Source organism: Convolutriloba macropyga, chromosome 3 (genome assembly GCF_964194025.1).
Source record: "Convolutriloba macropyga chromosome 3, txConMacr16.3, whole genome shotgun sequence".
Taxonomy (NCBI): Eukaryota; Metazoa; Xenacoelomorpha; order Acoela; family Convolutidae; genus Convolutriloba; species Convolutriloba macropyga.
Window position 1 is genome coordinate 66180563 of NC_134470.1, and position 22052 is coordinate 66202614.

The 22052-nt window shown below is 36.1% G+C and overlaps 2 protein-coding genes across 2 annotated transcripts in view; both read right to left on the bottom strand.

The window, feature by feature from the left end:
- LOC142336375 (translationally-controlled tumor protein homolog) overlaps positions 1–22052 on the bottom strand; it is a 318382-nt gene that overhangs the window by 17396 nt on the left and 278934 nt on the right. The window contains exon 2 of the mRNA XM_075385158.1: positions 2555–2682. Within this exon, the coding sequence (XP_075241273.1) occupies positions 2555–2582 (28 nt within the window). The 5' untranslated portion in view covers positions 2583–2682. The remainder of the gene's footprint in view (positions 1–2554; positions 2683–22052) is intronic.
- Positions 8719–10606, bottom strand: LOC142337216 (queuine tRNA-ribosyltransferase catalytic subunit 1-like). Its single transcript, XM_075386351.1, has one exon. It carries the CDS (start codon positions 10082–10084, stop codon positions 8810–8812), a length of 1275 nt encoding a protein of 424 aa, XP_075242466.1. The 5' UTR covers positions 10085–10606; the 3' UTR covers positions 8719–8809.

The window sequence follows — 22052 nt, forward strand, 5'->3', positions numbered from 1 at the left end:
AGATTGCCGGAAAATGGCCGCGATAGACGCTTGTCGCATTCCATGAGTTGAAACAACTAAAGAAATAAGATAGACAGATTGACCACCAGGTCATTAAAAGATCACTAGAGTTTTTGCTTAGATTCGGGTTGTCATTTTTATGAGTCACATACGCTTTGTAAAGAAAAAGCCCTAATGGAGATTTTTCAAATTAATATTCAAAATCAAAACTCAACACTCTAATACTCAAGAATTAGGGCATATACGTTTGGCACACTATTGATCTTTAACTAGTAAATGTTCAGAAAATTTAAAGTTCATTAAGCGAGTTCAGAAGTCATTTTTTTAGCGAGGTGAGGTAAGTCACGCAATTGACCTAAAAGCAGAATAAATGACGTCACGCAATTTTAACTGCAAAGCGCTATAAATCACTGAAATTGAAAAAGTCAATTCCAAGAAGTCAGCTCGCAAGAATCGTCGATGGAGACGACGAATTAAAAAAAAACACGATGTCCCCAATAATAGCCGCTATCGCTTAGCGGCTATTAATCATAACTCATAAGCAGCCGCCCTATATTCAAACAGTCGCTTAACATATTTGACCCCACTTTCCTGATATGTAGAAATCTGGCATGTGAAAAACTTGTGAAATTGTCCTCCAAAAATTCTCTTCAGGGCAACTTGACGTTACGGCCACACGTGTGATTCGCAATTTCAAGGACTGATTTAAAATACGCATTTCACACCAAATTATTGAAGCAACAAATATTGAAATTTAAAGCCAAAAAACTACAGAAAGAAGTAAAAGAGCAACACTTTTACATTCGTCGTCTAAACAGCAGAAAATTGCTGTCTTGTTGCACAGTCCAAACTTACAAAGCGTTTATCTTCCAATTACGCTATATTTTCAATCACATTGTAAAGTCTTTCGGTACCCACGTAAATAAACCTCATAAATGCATTAAAGCTTAAATTAGGGGATAAGGAGCAATCACGTAGAGGGTAGTTTTAATGCACGGGAGAAATTGAATAAAATGCATAATTCCAGTTTTATTTTCTTAAATATAAAATGGATGACAATTTGAGTTTGAGTGCTAGTTATCAAGTGAGAAAAGTAAAAGCATTGTAACAAGTCAAAGAATCAACTTTTGAAACACTTGCCCTTTGTACGTACAACTTCCAGTCAACCAAAATTTTATGAACGTGGTCCATAACTTCGCCGTCCAGCTTTATACAGAGCAGCAACAACTTTAAACAGAAAACGGAACGGGAAATTTCTTTGTCCAATTTTTAAAAGTGCAAACTGGTTCTGCTTTATTACACAGGAACTTTATCGATACAACTGCTGCTTTTGATTGAAGGATATTTAATTTGTTTCCACAGCATTCGATTTTTTGAAGCCCATCAGCAGATAGAAATCAACTTTCGAAGCATTTCATATTTAACTAAACAATATCTTTAAACAGCTCTTGAAATCATGACTGATAGTTTGATTCCTAATAAGCTATTAAAGAATAAGCTAATATTGTTGAAATAAGAAATCGGTAGCTTTTCATCAACATCAAAGTTGTTTTGAAGCAAATGCTTCCTCAGTCCGGAAACATTTGCTTTTTCAGAATTATATGCCTGAAAATCAGCACAGCTGTAATTGACAAAAAATTACATTCAGCTTAAAACGTCATCAATTAACAGATAACTTTTGCAGGCAGAACTGCGACCACTTTCCATGTCCTAGCTAGCCAGTCTGCCCAATAAACATTTTTTTAATCAGCAGAGATGCTTTTACTTGATTGTCGCATACATTAGCAGATTTACCACGCTCAGGCAAACCACAAAACTTACTTAATGCAAGGATTTTATTTTTATCTTTACTGAAGTTTTTACATAAAATATTTGTTCATCAGCTCAGAGGACCCCCCCCCCCCCCGATGAGATCGATATTAACAAAAATACAATGCATAACTGGATTGTTTGCTATAAGTAGTTGTTTAGAATACGATCTAATGTTCAATTTGTTTCTTTAGATACATGTAAGACCCACTACTTGTAAGAGAGCGATAGAATAGTGTTCCAATGAGTAGTTATCCCTATTTGGCATTTCAGCCCCGATCGAAAGGGGGAAATTTAGTTCAACAAACCACAAAGCAGTATGCATATGACGTTCCCCGTTTATAATGCTATCCAGTTATTTAAATATAGGGATATTACTCAGTTCAGTAAATACGAATGTCATGCGAGTTAAATCATGCATGTAGTCACAACACAAACAACAATGCCAATGTTGCCGAATTCGTCGCTTTCGAACATGTAATAAGAACCGATTTTAATGCTTTGACTTAAAAATTCTGATCAAAATTTTGATAATGAACAAAACCATGTAGAGAACCTTGAGCACGTAATCAGTGTTTGACAATGAAACGCATTCAAAATGAGAAAAGAAACTACAAGAAGATACGTTCAACCAGTTCATTTAACCAATGCAGCGCTCTGTAATCAAAGCATGAAAAATTCAAAGTTGTTGTGATTGAGATAAGAGACTTTAAGCACTAAGATATAAAATCGTTGTTGTACTCACAGGTAACGCAATCCTTGTAGATGATCATTTTGGAGGATTTAGAGGTTGTTGTTGATATTAGGCAGAATAATAGATTAGGTGTGATAATAGGACACTACACGCAGTGCACACGGCAGCAATCAAGATCTGAAAGGCATAATTGTAAACTAAAACTCCACACACATGGCAACTCGGAGTAATCGCCTGTTTGCACTCGGAACTTTGCGGCTCATGAAACTTGGGGTATCAAAGTTGATTAATCAAATTAATTTCCCACAGGTCGCAGAAAACTGTTCAAAGGGTGGAAGTGGTTCGATCGTTTTCAGCTTTCTACTCTCGACGTTTTAAGGTGGAACTTGAATGAAGTTTTTTTTTCCATAAATTTTGCAACACAAACAAACTTTTCAAAATTAAGAAATAAGAGTTTGAAGGACTAATTCCGAACGCGAAGGAAGATATATTTACTGTCCCATAAATAATCGAACGCTCAAACTCCTCAAAACCATGCAGCTGAGCCTCAATGTGGTCATTATCTCAACGCTTTTTCCATCAAGCATCATGTCATCTCTTTTTATAGCGCGTCCCATAAAGTTGAAATAAGCGAACGTTTTAAAAGCCACAGGTTGCAGTCCAAAGTATAGTCTGTCCCATAAAGTTGAAATAAGGGAACATTCGAAAACGTCAAAAACTGGCAAGTGAGCATCAAATTGGTCATTTGAATGTCAACGTTTTTTCCATTAAGCTTCTATTCATCAATTTTTTCAACATGTTTTAAATTTGAACTTTGACCTTTGAACTCCAACCTGTGGCTTTTGAAACGTTCGCTTATTTCAACTTTGTGGGACACGCTATACAAATTTAAAATATAGTCTGTCCCATAAAGTTGAAATAAGCGAACGTTCGAAAACCTGAAAAACAGGCAAGTGAGCATCAAGTTGGCCATTTGAATGTCAACGTTTTTTCCATTAAGCTTCTATTCATCAATTTTTTCTACATGTTTTAAATTTGAACTTTGAACTCCAACCTGTGGCTTTTGAAACGTTCGCTTATTTCAACTTTATGGGACACGCTATATATTCAGTCCCATAAAGTTGCACCGCTATCGACCGTTTCAAAGGTCAAAGTTCAAATTTAAAACATGCAGATATCTAGCAAAACACTTCCCATTTGCATGCACCGAGCTTTTCGAACGTTCGCTTGTGTTGCAACTTTATGGGACTTACTATAGTCAGTCCCATAAAGCTGCAACGCTATCGAACGTTTCAAAGGTCAAAGTTCAAATTTAAAACATGCAGATATCTAGCAAAACATTGCCCATTTGCATGCCCGGAGTTTTTCGAACGTTCGCTTGCGTTGCAACTTCATGGGACTTACTATATAGCGTGTCCCATAAAGTTGAAATAAGCGAACGTTTCAAAAACCACAGGTTAGAGTTCGAAGGTCAAAGTGCAAATTTAAAACATGCAGAAAAAATTGATGAACGAAAAGTAAATGCAGAAAACGTTGTCATTGAAATGAGCACATTGATGCTCAATTGCACTTTTTTTGGCGTTTTTCGAACGTTCGCTTATTTCAACTTTATGGGACAGACTATATATGCAGAAAAAATTGATGAATGAAAGCTTAATGGAGAAAACGTTTACATTCAAATGAGCACATTGATGCTCAATTGCATGTTTTTTGTGTTTTTCGAACGTTCGCTTATTTCAACTTTATGGAACACTGTCCACATAGCTCATTTGCATGCTGAATTGCATGTTTTTGGAATTTTTCAAACGTCGATTATTTCTACTTAATGGGACAGGCTATAGTAAGTCCCATAAAGTTGCAAACGCAAGCGAACGTTCGAAAAACTCCTGGCAAGCAAATGAAGGATCTTTTCAACAATTGCCCCCCCTTTTGCAAAAGGGGGGCCTATTCTTGAATAGAATTTAAGCGAGCGATTTATTAACCAATCAGAGACGACTAAACATTCCGTGTATGCTCATACTGTGTTAAACTGGATAGAATAAAGTGCGCCATGCTAGGGCAATTAGCCGAATTGGAATACAAAGCGAAAAGAATTTCCGACTGGCGGGTCGGTGGGCGCGCTTCGCCGCGATAACCGACCCGCGATTTCCGGATTACATCCTACAGTGCGTGAGAGGCATGGCCGTGAACAGCGGTCCGCAATTGCGCTGAAACCATTTTTCGGCTATCTAAACTGTAGGCCAACTAATATTGTGGAAAAGTACAGCACAGAAGGGGAGGCGATTCTCTACTAGGTACCAAAGTGGGGGGAAATTGTTGAAAAGATCCCAAATGAACATCAAAGTATTAACATCTGCATGTTTTAAATTTGAACTTTGACCTTTGAGACGTTCGATAGCGTTGCAATTTTATGGGACTGACTATACAACGTATTAATGGCAATAACTATTGAGCGGTTATAGCAACGCTATCGAGCGTTTCAAAGGTCAACGTTCTAATTTATAACATGCAGATATTAGCATTTTGATGCTCATTTAAGTGTCAGTTTTTTAAACGTTGAAACGTTGACTTGCGTAGCAACTTTACGGGACTGACTATACACGAATGTGACGCTTCAAGCTAGATTCAAGGTCAAACGATTACTCCAAGCATATTCTGCATTAAGTTGTCTAAAAGCAAGAAAGCTTCCGAAAAACCATCTTAGGAAATTGGCATTAAGGGGAAACTAAGTTAAAGATTTGTTCAGTTGAGTTCGATTTCTGCTGCTTTGAAATTCAGATTTAAGGGTTGACCTGGAGAGTGAATTCTTGACGTTACCGATACCGCACAATATATAAAAGAATTCTAATAGCATTTACATGTGGAGATTGGATCCAAGAATTGTTTTGGGGTTATTGAAAAACGCAGGCAATATATCAACTGAATTAGAAATCATTATCATTCATAACTTAAGCCAAATACCCATAAAAGGCACAGTGTCAGCGAACAATGAACAAACACTACGTGAGCACATATTCTGTCCAAATAGAGATTTTGAGGACATACATCGTCCAACTGAGAATAAGAACAATTCTCTAGCACTTTTCTGTTGACAGCCCATAATACAAATCTCTGATTAGAATTTTCTTTAAACTCATCGATATTTGAAAAACATCAATCGCACTACAATGGTGTACGATTGGTATTTTGTCTCCAATGTTGAGACCTAGACTTATCTGAAAGCCAAGAACACGGATTCATAGAAAACGAAGTACGAAAACAGATTCTGAAACTTGCAACTGCTGCTTGTAGCAATGAAAGTTGAACAACCCATCTAATTTCATGATGCCAAATGCTATAATTGAAAAAAAAGGTCGGAGAGTTTCCTCTTTGCCAAACTTTTCTCAAGCTCAAGCGCCGCCCGTGTTCGTTAAAGTGGTGTCTATGTGCCTTTGCTTTTTACATTTTCACGATTTTCCACAACTTATTGCGTATAGCACCTTCATTTTCTAAAATCATAACTTGATGACAATTTGACAAGACACAAATAGAGCATTCAGTCATATTAAAAGAATATTCCCCTAATAAAAAATCTATCTTGTCTTTATGAAGATTTGAGACAGGTTTTTTGACTACTGATTTTGACTTACTCAAGAGAAACGTACTCATGTTTATAAAAAAACTTGTGTATCCTTAGTCTTATAAGCATTTCCATGTGGCGTTGTCGTCCGGGTGTCCGTTCAGGATTCCATTGAAGAGGATCATCCAAAGACTTAAACATTTTTGTTTCAACAATGCTTGCAGTTATTACATGAAACACACATTTCTGGACAACTCATTCTTATAACATTAACACCAGTGGAAAACCAAAAATTTTGAAATTATAAAGTGTTCTCTAAAACATGACAAAATTTGAAATAACGACAGAGTACCTAAAACAACTGCTATGAATCTTGCTCGAGCACAGATAAATAACCGTAACACAGACCGCTCGGATAAAGGCCTCTAGATCAACGATAACTAATAGTTCCCTTACGCGATCGGATGCTGGATAATTGCGCATATCACTCAAGTTCGACCTTTTTAATCTCGCTCGGCAGGTGATTTCTGAGAGCCACGAAAAAGCCGAGAAAAATTGTTGCAGTTTATGTATGTGGCAATATAAAATTACGTTTATATTAGGCAATAAGGGGACAATAAAATTTTCTACGAATTGATAACGTACAATTACGCCTGCGTAATACATGACAACTTATAAGAGTGCCGAAACTGGCAGTGTTCAAAAATTCAAAAGAAACATTTGGAAGCAAACAGAGTATGCTAATCACATGTGCTGTTTTGATAGATCAATATCTGGTCCCACTGGCCTTAGAGGCATGGCCAAATTCTTCGTGTACCGTGATGCAGAGTAAATAAGAGAAACTACTATAAGAGAAACTACTTGCACTTGATCACGAATTGCAAAACAAATCGAGAGGGGGAGAATCTGCTAAATCTATATACCATGGCGAGAAAGTTAATCCCATGATACAACCAACGAAGTCTAAATTCGGAATAGGCAACATTGAACATTCATCAGTGTGATCAGAACACGAAAAAGCGGCGCACAGAGCTGGCACGGCATGGACGTCATTAAACGGCGACAGAAACGCTCTAACACTCCCTCATTTTCTCTCCTAAAAGAGTTCCATCCTCTGCATTCGTGGGTCACGGACGCTTAGGCGGTGCGAAACTGTCGATGTATTGTCATAGTATCCCACTCATTGAGGCGGCATGTGCTCCTCGTGGACTCTTTTGCACAGGAGACTGAGCAATTACATTCTTCTAATATGGCTAACTTTGACTTTCAGATAATATTCATGTCACCTAACACTCCAACTGCCGTTTTGTTTTTTATCAATTTAAGCCTTCAATTCAAAACTATTGATTGATTTCATTTAAATCCAAAATTGCATATCATATCTTCTCGAGCTCTAGGGAGTCACAAACTGTTAAAAATTAAGATGTAATTCCTTTGCTTTCCAAAACAAACTTAGCATGCATAATTGTACAAGAATGAAGTTTGAATTCGTTAAGAAAAACAGATTGCCGGAAAATAGCCACGATCGAAGCTTGTGGCCTTCCATGAAATAAAACAACTAAAGAAAAAAGATAGACAGATCGACCAAAAGTCCTTTTTGACCACTGGACTTTTTGGATTAGACTCGGACTCTTAATTTTCTGACACATACTGTCTTCAAGGAAAAAGCCCTAAAAGAGATTTTTCAAAATTGATATTCGAAATCAAAAACTCAAAATTAATACTCAAGAAATAGGGCATATAAGTTTGGCACTACTTAGATGCACTTTTAACTGCAAAGCAGTAGAAGTCACTGAAGACATTGAAAAGGTCAATTCCAAGAAATCAGGTCGTAAGAATCATCGGATCTATTCTGTTTCGCCCCCCCCCCCCAGCTTAGAGAACATAAATTTTTCAAGACCCCAGGCACACGTGCTATTTTCTTACAGTAACGTGCTATATAACAACATATAATTTTTAACTGGGGGGGTCATAAAAACACTGGGGGGCGAAACAGAATAGATCCGAATCATCGATGGATATGACGAATTAAAAAAAATAGCAGGACAAGTCCTGACGGACAACTCAAAGAATTTTCATTGACTATTTAATACAAAAAAAACTAGACCTAGAATAAACGATGAGTAAATTGAGAAAACCCATTTATAAAAAATCAGATCAAAAAATTCAAAAAAAAACAGAAAATCAAGGTCAAAATGCCGCATGTGAACAATGAACTACTCTCGAGAAAAAGAAATTTGGTTCGAACAAAAAAACTAGGCCTAGAATGGACTATGAACGGATTGGGAAAACCATTTAGAAAAATAATCCGATCCAAAAAATCGAAAAAACAGTAAACATCAAAGTGAAATTGCCGCATGTGAACAAAAAACCACTCGCGAGAAAGTGAACTTTTGTTTTAACACCAGTTTTCTCACTCTACTAAATTAAAGTGAAAAAATTACACGCCACAAAACCACTCGCTCCTGTGCCTGTGTCGGCGTGACCAAAATTACTACTGCAATTTGACTTGTAAAATACAACCCCAATACAATTCAAATTCTTTGAATTGTAAAAAACCACTATGTCCCCAATAATAGCCGCTATCGCTTCGCGGCTATTAATCAAAAACAAATCATTCCATTCCAAATAGCTAAGGCTCAAAATCCGAAGAGAACAAGCAAACTAAGATGATCTCGCATTATACGTTTACAAGCGCTGTTTTCAACATATTTGTACATGGAGACAAAAAAAGTCCTGTAAAAACTTTATACTCCTTTTAAGTTCACGCCCACTGACGATAAAGCATCCACTGCCCACTGAGGATAATCTTCCGTTGGATATTGCAGGGCCATAAAATTGCATACAAACTGAGGAAAAGTCCCAGATCGAATTGCGTTACGCATTGATTCCATCAAATTCAGCTGAAAAGCTACGTTATGGATTGATATCAATGTAGAAGCACATGATTCTTGGCATGCTACTTCGTGCAGATATGATCTGGTATAGTTCTTACACGTATAGCAATTGCAGTCATCGTCAATGGGGGCAAAATCGAGTTGATACTGTTGCTGAGACAACTTTAAACAACCTCCACTTTTTACCAAAGCTGTTCCAAATCGAGCGGTTCTTGTAGGAAAAACACAATCAAACATGTCAACTCCAAGTGCGACACATACAACTAAATCAGTGGCATATCCGACGCCCATACAATAACGAGGTTTATTTTTAGGCAGATGATCGGTACAAAAACTGACAATCTTCCAGAAATCAGATTTTTCCTCTCCACCACTTAGACCACCAATCGCAAACCCAGGGAGGTCTCGCTTGGTCATTTCAGCGCAACATATTTTTCTAAGATCGGGTTGTAAGCCACCTTGAATAATGGCAAAAAGATTCTGTTTTTCTGTGTTCTTATGAGCAGCAATACATCTGTCAAGCCATCTAATTGAACGCCACATTGCCTCTTCTACTCTTGGTCCCGTTGTTAGAACATGAACAACGTCATCTAGCTGCATCATAATGTCAGCGCCCAGCTTCGTTTGAATATTTATAGATTCTTCGGGGGTCATCAAAAGAAAATCTTTACTGTTCAAATTATTGTCTGCGATCAGATCGTCAACATTAGACATTTCAACATCAGGCAATTTGTCATCGGCTGGTTCCAATTTTCGTGAAGCATACGGAGATTGGAAAAGGACTCCATTTTCGTCCACTTTAGACAATTTGCTTAGAGAGACCATTTGAAAACCTCCGCTGTCGGTCAACACACTGCGGTCCCATTGCATAAAATTGTGAACACCGCCTGCATCTGATACTATATCAGCTCCAGGTCTGGTTCCCAAATGATAAGTGTTACTCAACATTATCTGGCAACTCAATGCTTTGAGCTGCTCGGGAAGTACACCTTTCAATGTCGCGGCGGTGCCAACTGGCATAAACACAGGAGTACTAACACAGCTGTGAGGAAGAGTCATGCTTGAAACTCTTGCTTTAGTAGTTCCACACTCAGCTTCAACAACGAATTTCAGCGCTGATTTCATTTCTAATTCAAAAAATAATTTTCATGAATTTAATTAGTAATTCATAAAACAAAGCCAGAGTTTACTCTATTTTGACTTATTTCCACTTACTCTAATTACAGTTTTATAACCCCAACGTTTTAATCCACCATACGCATTTTCAAATCCCCCTTGTGAAAAGGCAGCATACACGAGACCATTTTTGGACCCTTAAAATAAGTTCAACGTATGAAGTTGAAAAAAAGTTGGGTCTCGCAGAATTAAAACCCAGCCGATAACTAAAGACACGTAGTTACCGGTCAAAAGTGCCAAGTCTTATCGCCCTATCTCCCTGCTCTGCCCTGCCAGCAAACTCCTCGAGAAGCTCCTTGCTGACAGGATGGTTGAGCATCTGAGACCGACAACGCACCAGCACGGATTTAGAGCTAGACATTCGACGGTCACAGCTCTCAACGAGATTAGCGAAGACATTGCCGCCGGGTTCAACGCTAAAAAGCCACCGAAGAGAACTATCCTCGTCGCGCTGGACCTCAGCAAGGCATTTGACATGGTCAACCATGACATCCTGCTCTCACGTGCCGCAGACACCAGCCTACCAGGTTACCTCCTCCGATGGTTTTCAACTTACCTTCAGGGAAGACAGGCACAAACAAGCTTCAGGAACACCATCTCCAGCTTCAGAATCACTAGAAATGGGGTCCCCCAAGGCTCGGTGCTGGGACCACTTTTGTTCAACTTCTATGTGTCTGATGGTCCGGCCCCGCCTGCCAATATCAACATCAAATCATATGCAGACGACTTCACGGTGTATACCTCAACAGCTTGCCTACCATCAGCAACTGGGCCTTTGAACACCTACCTGTCCAACCTTGCAGATTTTTTCAATAGCCGCGACCTCCACCTCGCTGCTGAGAAATGCACTTCCACACTATTTACCACGGACCCGAAACAGTACAAAATCAACCCAAATGTAAAAATCAACGACAAGCCAGTTCCCCATTCTCAAACAATCAAGATTCTAGGCGTCACATTTGACACTGGACTAACATTCACCCCACACATTAAGGACGTCTGTGCTCGCTCTCGCAAACGACTGAACGTGCTCAAAGCACTTTCTGGAACCAACTGGGGTCAGTCTAAAGAGACGCTTCTGGTTACATACAAAGCAACAGTTCGTCCTCTGCTAGACTATGCAGCTCCAGGGTGGGGTCCCACCACCAGCACTACCAACATCAACAACTTACAACGAGTCCAGAATGCGGCCTTGCGAACAACAACCGGCTGTGTTTTAATGTCCAGCCAGGAACATCTGCACCAAGAAACCGAAATTCTCGAAGTCAGGCGACACACGAGGCTATTATGCGTTCAACAACAACTCTCCCGCTATTTACCAGCCCACCCAGGCCACCACATTATAACCAGGCCGAACCCCCCCAGACTCATAAAAGAATCATTGCACACCCGTTACAACAGGTATATCGAACCATACCTTGATGAAACTGAAGATAAAGACAAGATAACATCCAAAGAATACCGAAAGATTCTGAAGAACATGCATACAACAGAAGTCAAAGACGCCATCAACAACTATGAGCCGTCCAGGGTACTTGCCACTGCTGCCCCCATGAAGATACATGACAGTGAGAAAACACTCCCCAGAGGCAGTAGAAGGCAACTCGCGCAACTCCGCTTCTCATGACCTACTCGGCTAGGATCAACAATGATGTGTCTGAGACGTGCCCCGACTGTAAACGAGAGCCACACACAACACAACATCTTTTTAAGTGCCCGATGAAACCCACCAATCTCTCCGTGAAGTCACTTTGGACAAAACCTGTGGAAGCAGCTAAATTTTTCTCGCTCCCACTCAACGACAACACCGCAACATCGGACTGAGGCAAATAACAACAACAACAAGACACGTAGTTAGATATATACCAAACAACAAAATTAGCACCCCCTAGTTTTACAAAGTGAAAATTCATTGTTCGACGCACCATCGCTGTTAAGATGATGAACTCCTACCATGTCCAAGAAAAATAAAGTGACGCAGTCACATTTAGCTCAAATCTCTAATGTTTAACGCAAACTCAAACATAGTTGAACAAAAGTGAAAACATCACATTAGACTTGGATCGAGCTCATGAATTTCATATTGAGGTATCCGGTAAACTAATTGTTTTTGTTTAAATCTCAGACACGTAAAAGACGCTTTAATTTGACTATGAAGTGCCTTTCGAGATTAGCCGTAACGAATGTTCACTTTAAGTGTAATAACATGTGGCACACGCAATCAAACGGTTTAGCAATGGGTGCTTCGCTGGCGGTAATTTTAGCAAATTTGTGGATGAAATCTTTTGAAAATTCCTTGCAGAAACCAGATAAGGGAAAGGAAAACAAAACCCATGACATGAAGGGAATGTGCATTGACTGTAACCGACGCGTTACTTTCCGAAAGAAAGAAGTCGAGTGCGAATCATGCAAAAACTGATTTCATGCAAAATGCCAAGTTAGCACTGACACTAAGTATAAGAACATGCAGGAAATTGTATGGATCTGTTCCTATTGTGCAGGGAAAGGTACGACAGAGGGCACTCAGGAATTGAAAATATTCAAGAGGTATGTGGATGATATAGTGAGCACTGTCAAGAGGAACCCTCTAGATTACCTTGAGTATGTAAATTCTAATAAGAAAAACTTTCAATTCACTCCTAAACACGCAAATGTAGTGGAGACCTGGCACTCCTGGATTTAAACATATATGTAAAGGAAGATAGGAAAATAAACTGTCAATGGTATCAAAAATTGACAGATACCGACAATCCCAAATTCCCGTAGCTGTGCACCGTTAAAACATAAAAATGAGATTCAAGGGACTGTGAATAGGATTTTTTAAGCAACCAGTGACTGGCAATCCTGTGATGTATTTCTTAAGAAAAATCAGGAGATCTGGACTCAAAATCAGTATCAAACTGAGTGGTCATCCAGTATTGTAAATGAAACGTTGGATAAAATAGTCACGATGGAAAAAGTTACCAACCCCCTCCCCCCCTCAAAAAAAGAACAACATCTCAATACAATCGAAAGTCTTAACAAAAATGAGCTTAAACCGATGTTTTTCTTCAATGCAGAGGAAACGTCACTCAAATATTCGCAAGTAGACAAAAAAAATAGTGTGATGTTCTAATCATTTTCACAACAGGAAATTTAAGAACAAGCTTGCCCATTCTGAAATTATCTTTTGATAAGAATCTGAAATCCCATGTGGTATATAGAGTATTATGTAAGGGATGCAGTTCCATCTATGTTGCCCAAACCTGCCGACATGCTAGCACTATCGTCAAAAGAAGGATTCCTCTGTGGGACAGCACCTCGCTGAAAGTTGCGATACAGCGCATAATATTGAATGTGAGATCCTAGATGCATGTCAAGGCGTTGAAAAACTAATGACAATAGAAGCGATCTATATCAAAAAGCTGAAACCGCATTTAAAAACGCCAACGACAAGTATTGGAGGCGGGAATTGACATTCATGTTTTAGTTCAAATTCAAATAGAAAAAAAAAATTGAACTTAAAAATTCGAAAAATTGTCGACCCCAACAAGCAAAGATAACAACAATTAGGGGTGAAAGTAAAAACTTTTTTTGGGAATTGGAAAACATTACATCCAGTTTTTTTCAAAAAGTCCGGAATAAAGATTGAAGTAAGTAAAATATTGTAAACATGATTTTAACTATAAAAGGTTTCGTAAATTCGTTGCTTTTTTAACTCATCTCTTAGAATTAGAAACAAAGACAAGTTTTTACATGTTTGTAATTAACTTTACTTGATTTTAGACCTGAAGATGGACGCAAGGTTCGAAAACGTTCGCTTTTTAAATTAATTGAAGTTTTAATTGACAATTTTTTTCTCTGTAAGTATTCAAGCACTTGAATATTTTGTTAAACGGCGTAAAAACGAATAAATTCACAAAATAAAATCCAAAGCTCCATAGAAAACGGAGTTTTCATTTATATAATAACATGAATAAAAAAAGAAATTTTTCAAACATTGTGTTCATCATCAGGTTTACTCAAAACTGATACACAATCGAATAAAATTATTTACAAATTAAAAATACTTTATAAATGTCAATTACTATGTCTATCGATTTCTACGAACTGAATTAAAGTAACGAAATTTTAAAATTATTAACAGCCAAAATTACATTTACAATTTATTTACACTTAACGTGCTAAAAAAATCAAAATCTTTATTCCGGGCTTTTTGAATATCCCGGGTATTTAGTTTTCAATTCCTGAAAAAGAGATTTTACTCTTATTCCTATCCTATTTTATCCGGGCTGACAAAATTTTGAAATAAAACATGCAAGAATTATTTTTGAATTTCAGTCATTTCTTTGTTTTTGAACTATTACTCCAATCTCCTCAATTCTCGCCACCGGTACTTGTTTCGCATATTTAGTTGCTGTTTTAACTTTTTGATCAAGATAGCTTCAATCTTCATGATGTAATCAACTCCGCGACTTGAATCAGGAACGTACCGCTGAATATTCTGCCTCGTACCTGAACATTCAAAGGGGTGTTGTCTCACAATGGAATGTTTTCTTCGATGTTCCAAAATTCTAGAGGCATCAAGTTTGCAAGTTAAGCCAAAAAAGAAGGAATAGCATCGCTTACATGTAGCTCAATATAACCTATCCAATTTCAATTTTCCATCAAAATATGATTTTAGATTGAAAAAACAAGTTCTTATTTTTTCTTTGTAAAATGGTTTGAATATCACAAATTTTTTTTGTCTTCTAGCTAAATTTTTGGCACTGTTTCCCCTGTATTGAACAAAAAACATCGGTTTCATTTGTTAGTCTTGTAATTGTATTGAGATGTTGTTCCCATCGGATGGTCTTATTTTAAAATTTTTTTGTGAATAATTTTTCCAACTTCTCATCCACAATTTTTGAAGACCACTCATTTGGATACTGGTTTTTAGTCCAGATGTCCTGATTTTTTTAAGAACTGCATCAAAAAATTGCCGATCACCTGTTGAATTAAAAATTTTACGTACACTCCTGTGAGTAACAATTGTTGATGTTGTAACGGTGCACAGCTACGGAAACTTTAAAATCAAGCCGATATCAATAGATTTTTGATAAAAATGACAGCTAATTTTTCCGCCATCGTTTATGTTTATGTTCAAATCTAGGAACGCCAGGTTTTCGTTACCGCTCGATTTTCCACCCAACAGATAGCCCTTAAACACTTCAGTGAAAATTTACGTAGTTTTGTTACGTTTCTGTTGTTGCGTGAAAAATGTTTATTGAGATATTTTTCGACAGGTGGTCTTGGAAAATCATTTTCTTCGTTCAGCTATGTAAGTCATAATTTTCACTTGGAACCTCACTTAGAACTTTTCACTTCAAAATACTTCTAATTGCTAGCTTTCGATTAGTGATGCAGTCGTAAATACACAAAAATGATCGTATAATAATTCGCTGTTGAGTACTTACAAAAAAGTTGTTGATATTCAGATCTCTCGAAGTTTTATATTTAGATCTGAAAAAATGTTTTCAATGCTCAGTTTCATTGCCGTTCGAGCAAGGGATTGACTAATAAAAACTATATAGCTCCAACAAGTCAACAAGAGTTCCAAAATAGTCATTTGGGACCCAAACGTTCATTGGTATTATGGTTTTTGTCCTGCAGCCAAGCTCTGTACAATTTTTTGAATTCAAATTCAAACTTAATTTAATTATTAAAAATTACGCCAAGGTACTTGCATTGGCTGTTTTTCAGTAAAAATTTCATTGTAAACTATTATAGTTTCCAATTTTTGTTTTTAAAACTATAGCTTGGCTAAAATTTGATATACTCTGCATTCTCTTCTTTCCAACTTACTTTCTGATTTTTGAAAATGCATCAAATGACTTTGTGAATACTTTGCAATAAATTTTGTTTGGCTAAATGGTTGTCATCAAGTGAATAATATAACATCTGCATTTTTTAAAATTTGTGAGTATATGTTATTTGCATGATTTTGTACAAAGCATGAACTGAATTTGTGAACCTTTTGCAATAAATTTTGTATGGCTATGGGATTGTCTTAATGTAAAGAATATAACATCTGCACTTTTTACAAATTTTGCATTAGTGTTAATTGAATTTTTGATGTCGTTAATGTATAAATTAAAAAGTAATGGAGCAAGCACATTTATTTGGCGTACGCTTTTTATCACTTAGTACCAAATAGTGTAAATGTCTTTGAAGTGTAACCAATGGCACCTATTCGTAAAATAATTTTCTATTATTTTACTGCCAAAAGATCAAGTCCCGCTTCCATCAGTTTTTGTAAGAGCATTGAAAGAGCAATAGAATCGAATGTCTTGATAATCTCGTTGCAACTGGATGTGTTGTTTCTTGACATCAATTTTTTTCAACAGACCTGGCCAGTAGGATTAATAAATCACTGGATTGAACTCCAAATTCAACATCCGAAAAGCTTGTTACTCATTCTGTCTTCTTCAGAATATATTGTGATATTTGTTTATGCAATTTTTGGAAATTTTGGAAAACGCATTATTGACTGATATAGGTTAAAGACATTTAGTGGATCACCTTTTTTAAATAGAGGGCTGACATTGGCATATTTAATTTGGCTGGGAAAAATATGTATTTTAAATTTTTGTTCACTATGTAAGTTAAATGTAGAGCAAATACACACATCGCAACTTTAACTGCTCAAGAGGATGCATTGTCCCTGAAAGCCCCATATTAGGTTTATTTCCCATTTTGCAGAAAGCATGCACCTTAGTTCAATGTTTTGAAACGAAAAAATTTTTATATCAGATTTGTTAATTGCCAGAAAAGTTGCTTTTTCTTCGGTAGAGACGCCCAATTTTGTTAAGTGAGAAATTTAGAAATTCTACTTATTTTAAATCGTCTGAAACTATTTCCCAAAGAGTTCCTTAAGACTGTACACTTATTAGAAAATTGTAAGCAGTTGTTGTTGACTCCCGTTCGTTGTTTTTGTTTTGAAGTTTCTGGAAAGCGTGTCTAGCTTGATCGCTTTGCTGCTCAATTGCAGTTCTAAAAAAATTTTCTTTCGATTTTGTTGAAATAGACTATTAATTATCATTTGAAAACGTCAAATTTTCTCTGACGTTTTTTGAAAGTCAACAACCACTCAAAATTGAACCATTTTCTTCCAAACTCCTCTCCTCATTGTTTTCTTGTTCCCAATGAATTTGATTTATTTGGTTTTATGCTGGTCTACTGTCAGATTTATGATGTTGATAAATATTTAAAGTTTATCTACGATACTGAGACAAAAAAATACAAACAATGACATCGTTGTGAAGCTAAAGATTGCTTGATATTGATTGCACAATACTTTGTTTTGTTACAAGTCAATATCTATTGCTGTCTCTGTTTTTGATTTTTAATAGGAAACAAAATTAGAAGTCCGAAATGATTGGATTTTTAAAAAGTATCCAATAAAAGGGCTTTGTAATTGCATTATCAATTATGGTTTCTTCTAGGTTCGATTTTGAGGGATTTTTCAGGTTTGTTTTGTCGTTCGGTGAAGCTCAACTCAGAAGATATGGAAAAACAACTGATTCCAAGATGTCTTCCTCATAATTGTTTTTAATCTCTATCATTGTCACCGATTACATTAATTAATTAAACTCTACAATAGTGTTGTCTAAAGTGTAGGTTGTCTCAGAGGGGAATGTTTTCTTCGATTTTCCAAAATTCTTGTGGCATCAAGTTGGCAGGTTCGGCAAAAAAAGATGGAATAGCATCCCTTACATGTTACTCAATATAACCTATCCAATTTCAATTTTCCATCAAAATATGATTATAGATTAGACAAAGAAGTTTTTACTTTTCTCTTTGTAAAATGATTTGAATATCACAAATTTTGTTTAGTCTTCTAGAAAAATTTTTGGCGTTGTTTCCTTTGTATTGAACAAAAAACAACGGTTTGATTTGTCGGACTTACAAATGTTTTGAGATGTTGTTCCTTTCGAATGGTCTTATTTTAACGTTTTTTTGTGAATATGTTGTCCAACTTCTCATCAACTATTTTTGGAAACCACTCATTTGGATACTGGTTTTTAGTCCAGATGTCCTGATTTCTTAAAGAACTGCATCAAAAGACTGCCGATCACTTGTTGAATTAAAAATTTTACGTACACTCCTGTGAGTAACAATTGTTGATGTTGTAACGGTGCACAGCTACGGAAGTTTTAAGATCAAGCCGATATCAGTAGATTTTCGATAAAAATGACAGTTAGTTTTTCCGTCATCATTTATATTTATGTTCAAATCTAGGAGAGCCAGGTTTCCATTACCGTTAGGGTTTCCACCCAACAGATAGCCTTTAATTTCTTCAGTGGAGATTCAGGTTGTTTTGTAATCTTTTCAGCGGTTGCGTGGAAAAAGTTTGTTGAGATAGTTTTTCGACCTGTGTTCTTGGAAAATCATTTTCTTCGTTCAACTATGTTTTGCATAATTTTTGCTTGAAACCTTCCCAAAATTATGATGGATAGACTTCGATTAGTGATGCAGTCGTAAAATCACAAAATTGAGCGTATGTTAATTCGTTGTTGATTGTTGATTTTCAGATCTCTCAAAGTTTTAAAACTAGTTCTGAAAAAAGGTCTTCAATCTCCATTTAACTTGCCGTTCGAGCATGGGCCGAGTAAAAAAAACTAGATAACACCAATGAGTCAATAGGCTTTTGAAAATAATCTACGTTCTTCGCGTTCCACCTTAATTCTTGGTTTTTGACAAAGCATGAACCGACTTTGTGAATACTTTGCGATAAGTTTTGTTTGTTGTCTTCATGTGAATAATATAACATCTGCACTTTTGACAATTTTTGCTTTAGTTTTATTTGAGCTTTTGAATTCGTTAATGTATAAATTAAAATGTAATGGAAATAGCACAATTTTTTGGCGCAAGCTTTTTTCACTTAGTACCAAATAGAGTAAAAAATCTTTGACGCATAACCATTGGCACCTATTCGTAAACTAGTTTTCAATTATCTTACTGGCGGAAGAACAAGTCCCGCTTCCTTCAGTTTTTGTAGAAACATTGGAGGAACAATAGAATCAAATGTCTTGACAATCCCGTTGCAGCTGCATGTATTGTTTTTTATAATCAATTTTTTTCAACAGACCTGGTCAGTAGCATTAATAAATCACTGGATTGAACTCCAAATTCAACAACCGAAAAGCTTGTTACTCATTCTGTCGTGCTTCAGAATATATTGTGATATTTGTTTATGCAATTATTGGATATCTTGGAAAACGCATTATTGACTGATATAGGTTTGGAATTAAAAATATTTAGCGGATCATCTTTTTTAAATAAAGGGCTAATAATAGTTTTTTCGAATTGGCTTGGAAAAAATTTAATGTTATAAATTTTTGTTGAGTATGTTAGTTAAATGTAGAGCAAACACACATTGCATCTTTAATTGCTCACGAGGATGCGTTGTCCCTAAAAGCCTCTTTAGATTTATTTCTCATTCTGCAGAAAGCATGCACCTTATTTCAATGTTTTGAAAAGCAAAATTTTTTATATCAGATGTGTTAATTGCAAGAAAAGATGCTTCTTCTTCGGTAGAGACGCCCAATTTTTGTTAAGTGAGAAATTTAGAAATTCTACTTATTTTAAATCGTCTGAAACTATTTCCCAAAGAGTTCCTTAAGACTGTACACTTATTAGAAAATTGTAAGCAGTTGTTGTTGACTCCCGTTCGTTGTTTTTGTTTTGAAGTTTCTGGAAAGCGTGTCTAGCTTGATCGCTTTGCTGCTCAATTGCAGTTCTAAAGAAATTTTCTTTCGATTTTGTTGAAATAGACTATTAATTATCATTTGAAAACGTCAAATTTTCTCTGACGTTTTTTGAAATGCAAAAACTCAAAATTGAACACTTTTTGTTGCAAACTGTTCAATATTTTTTTCCGCATGAATTTCATTTATTTGGGTTTTTGCTGGTCTGGTGTTAGCGTAAAGATGTTGATGAAATATTAAAGTTCATCTACGAAACTGAGACAAGAAGGAAACAAACAAGGAAATCGTTGTGAAGCTAAAAATTGCCTGACTTTGATTCCACAAAATTTTGTTTTGTTACAAGTAAATATCTTTTGCTGTCTCTGTTTTTGATTTTTCATAGGAGAGAAAAGTAGAAATCCCAAATGATTGGTTTTAAATAAAGTAATCAAAAGAGAAAATGATTCTGTAAATGCATGATCAGTTATGGTTTATTCTAGAAGATTTTTGTGGGAATTTTCAGGTTTGATTTGTCGTTCGGTGAAGCTCAACTCAATCTCAGAACATATGGAAAAAACTGATTCCAGGACGTTTTTCTCATGATTGTTTTTAGTCTCTATTATTGTCACCGATTAACATTTATTAAATAAATTCTGCAAGAGTGTTGTCACAATTGCAGGTTACAGTTTCAAAAATCCAGAAATTGTTCACAAACTATATTTGAGGTAAAAATTGAAGTAGAAGTTTTTTTTTGCTTTTTTTTGTCAAAATTTTTGCCAAACTCTTCTCAAACTAAGTCAAAACAATTTGACCTAAAAGTATCTTCTTTTTCCTCTTTTCTAGGTGCAACACCTCTTTGTACAAAATTTGCAACGCCGCCTCATTCCTTTGGGTGTGGTGTTGTCTCACAGGGGATTGCTTTTTTCGATGTTCCGAAATTCTAGTGGCAACACAAAGGCAGTTTCGGACAAATAAGCATCCATTACATGTAACTCAATAAAACCTATCCGGTGTCAATTTCCTATCAAAATCTGATTTTAGATTGGGCAAACAAGTTCTTAAATTTCTCTTTGTGAAAATGATTGGAATATCACACATTTTTTTTAGTCATCTAGCAAAAATTTTTGAGATGTTTCCGCTGTATCGAACATAAAACACGGGTTTGATTTGGTTTGATTTGTGGTACTTATAATTGTTTTGAGATGTTGTTTTTATCGGAGGGTCTTGTTTTAAATTTTTCTTACGTGAGTATTTTGTCCAACTTCTCATCAACATTTTTCGAACACCACTATTTTGGATGCTGGTTCTTGGTCCAGATGTTCTGATTTTTTAAGAACTGCATCAAAGGATTGCCGATCATTTGTTGCATTGAAAACTTTTGTACAATCCTTTGGGTAACAATTGTTGATGTTGTAACGGTGCACAGCTACGGAAACTTTAAAATCAAGCCGATATCAATAGATTTTTGATAAAAATGACAGCTAATTTTTCCGTCATAGTTTAGGTTTATGGTTAAATCTAGGAACGCCAAGTTTTCGTTTCCGTTCGGGTTTCCTCCAAATTGATAGCTTTCAAGGTATTCAGTGGAGATTTACGTAGTTTATTTACGTTTTCAGCGAAAGCAAGGAAAAAGTTTGTTTAGTTTGTCTTGGAAAATCAGTTTTTTCGTTCAACTATGTATGTCATAATCGTCTTTTGCAACCTTCAAAATACTTATAATTGCTAGCTTTCGATTAGTGTTGCAGTCGTAAAATTAAAAAATTGAGCATATGGTAATTCGTTGTTGGATAATTAAAAATTATGGTTGATTTTCAAACCTCTCGAAGTTTTATATTTAGATCTAAAACAATGACTTCAATCCCCAGTTTTTATGCCGTTCGAGCAAGGGACCGAGTAAAAAAAACTAGATAACACCAAGGAGTCAAGAGGAGTTTCAAAATAATCATTTGGAGCCGAATGTTCATTGGTATTATGTTTTTTTCCTACAGCCAAGCTCTGTACAATATGTTGACTTCAATATCAAATTGAAATTTTTTATTAATTGTTACTCCAAGGTACTGGCATTTGCTTCTTTTCAATATCCATTTTGTTTTAAAATAATCAAGTTTCCAATTTTAGTTTTTAAAGCTATATCTTGGTTTAAACTCGATGTAATCTGCATTCTCCGCGTTCAAACTTAGTTCCTGATTTTATACAAAGCATGAACTGAC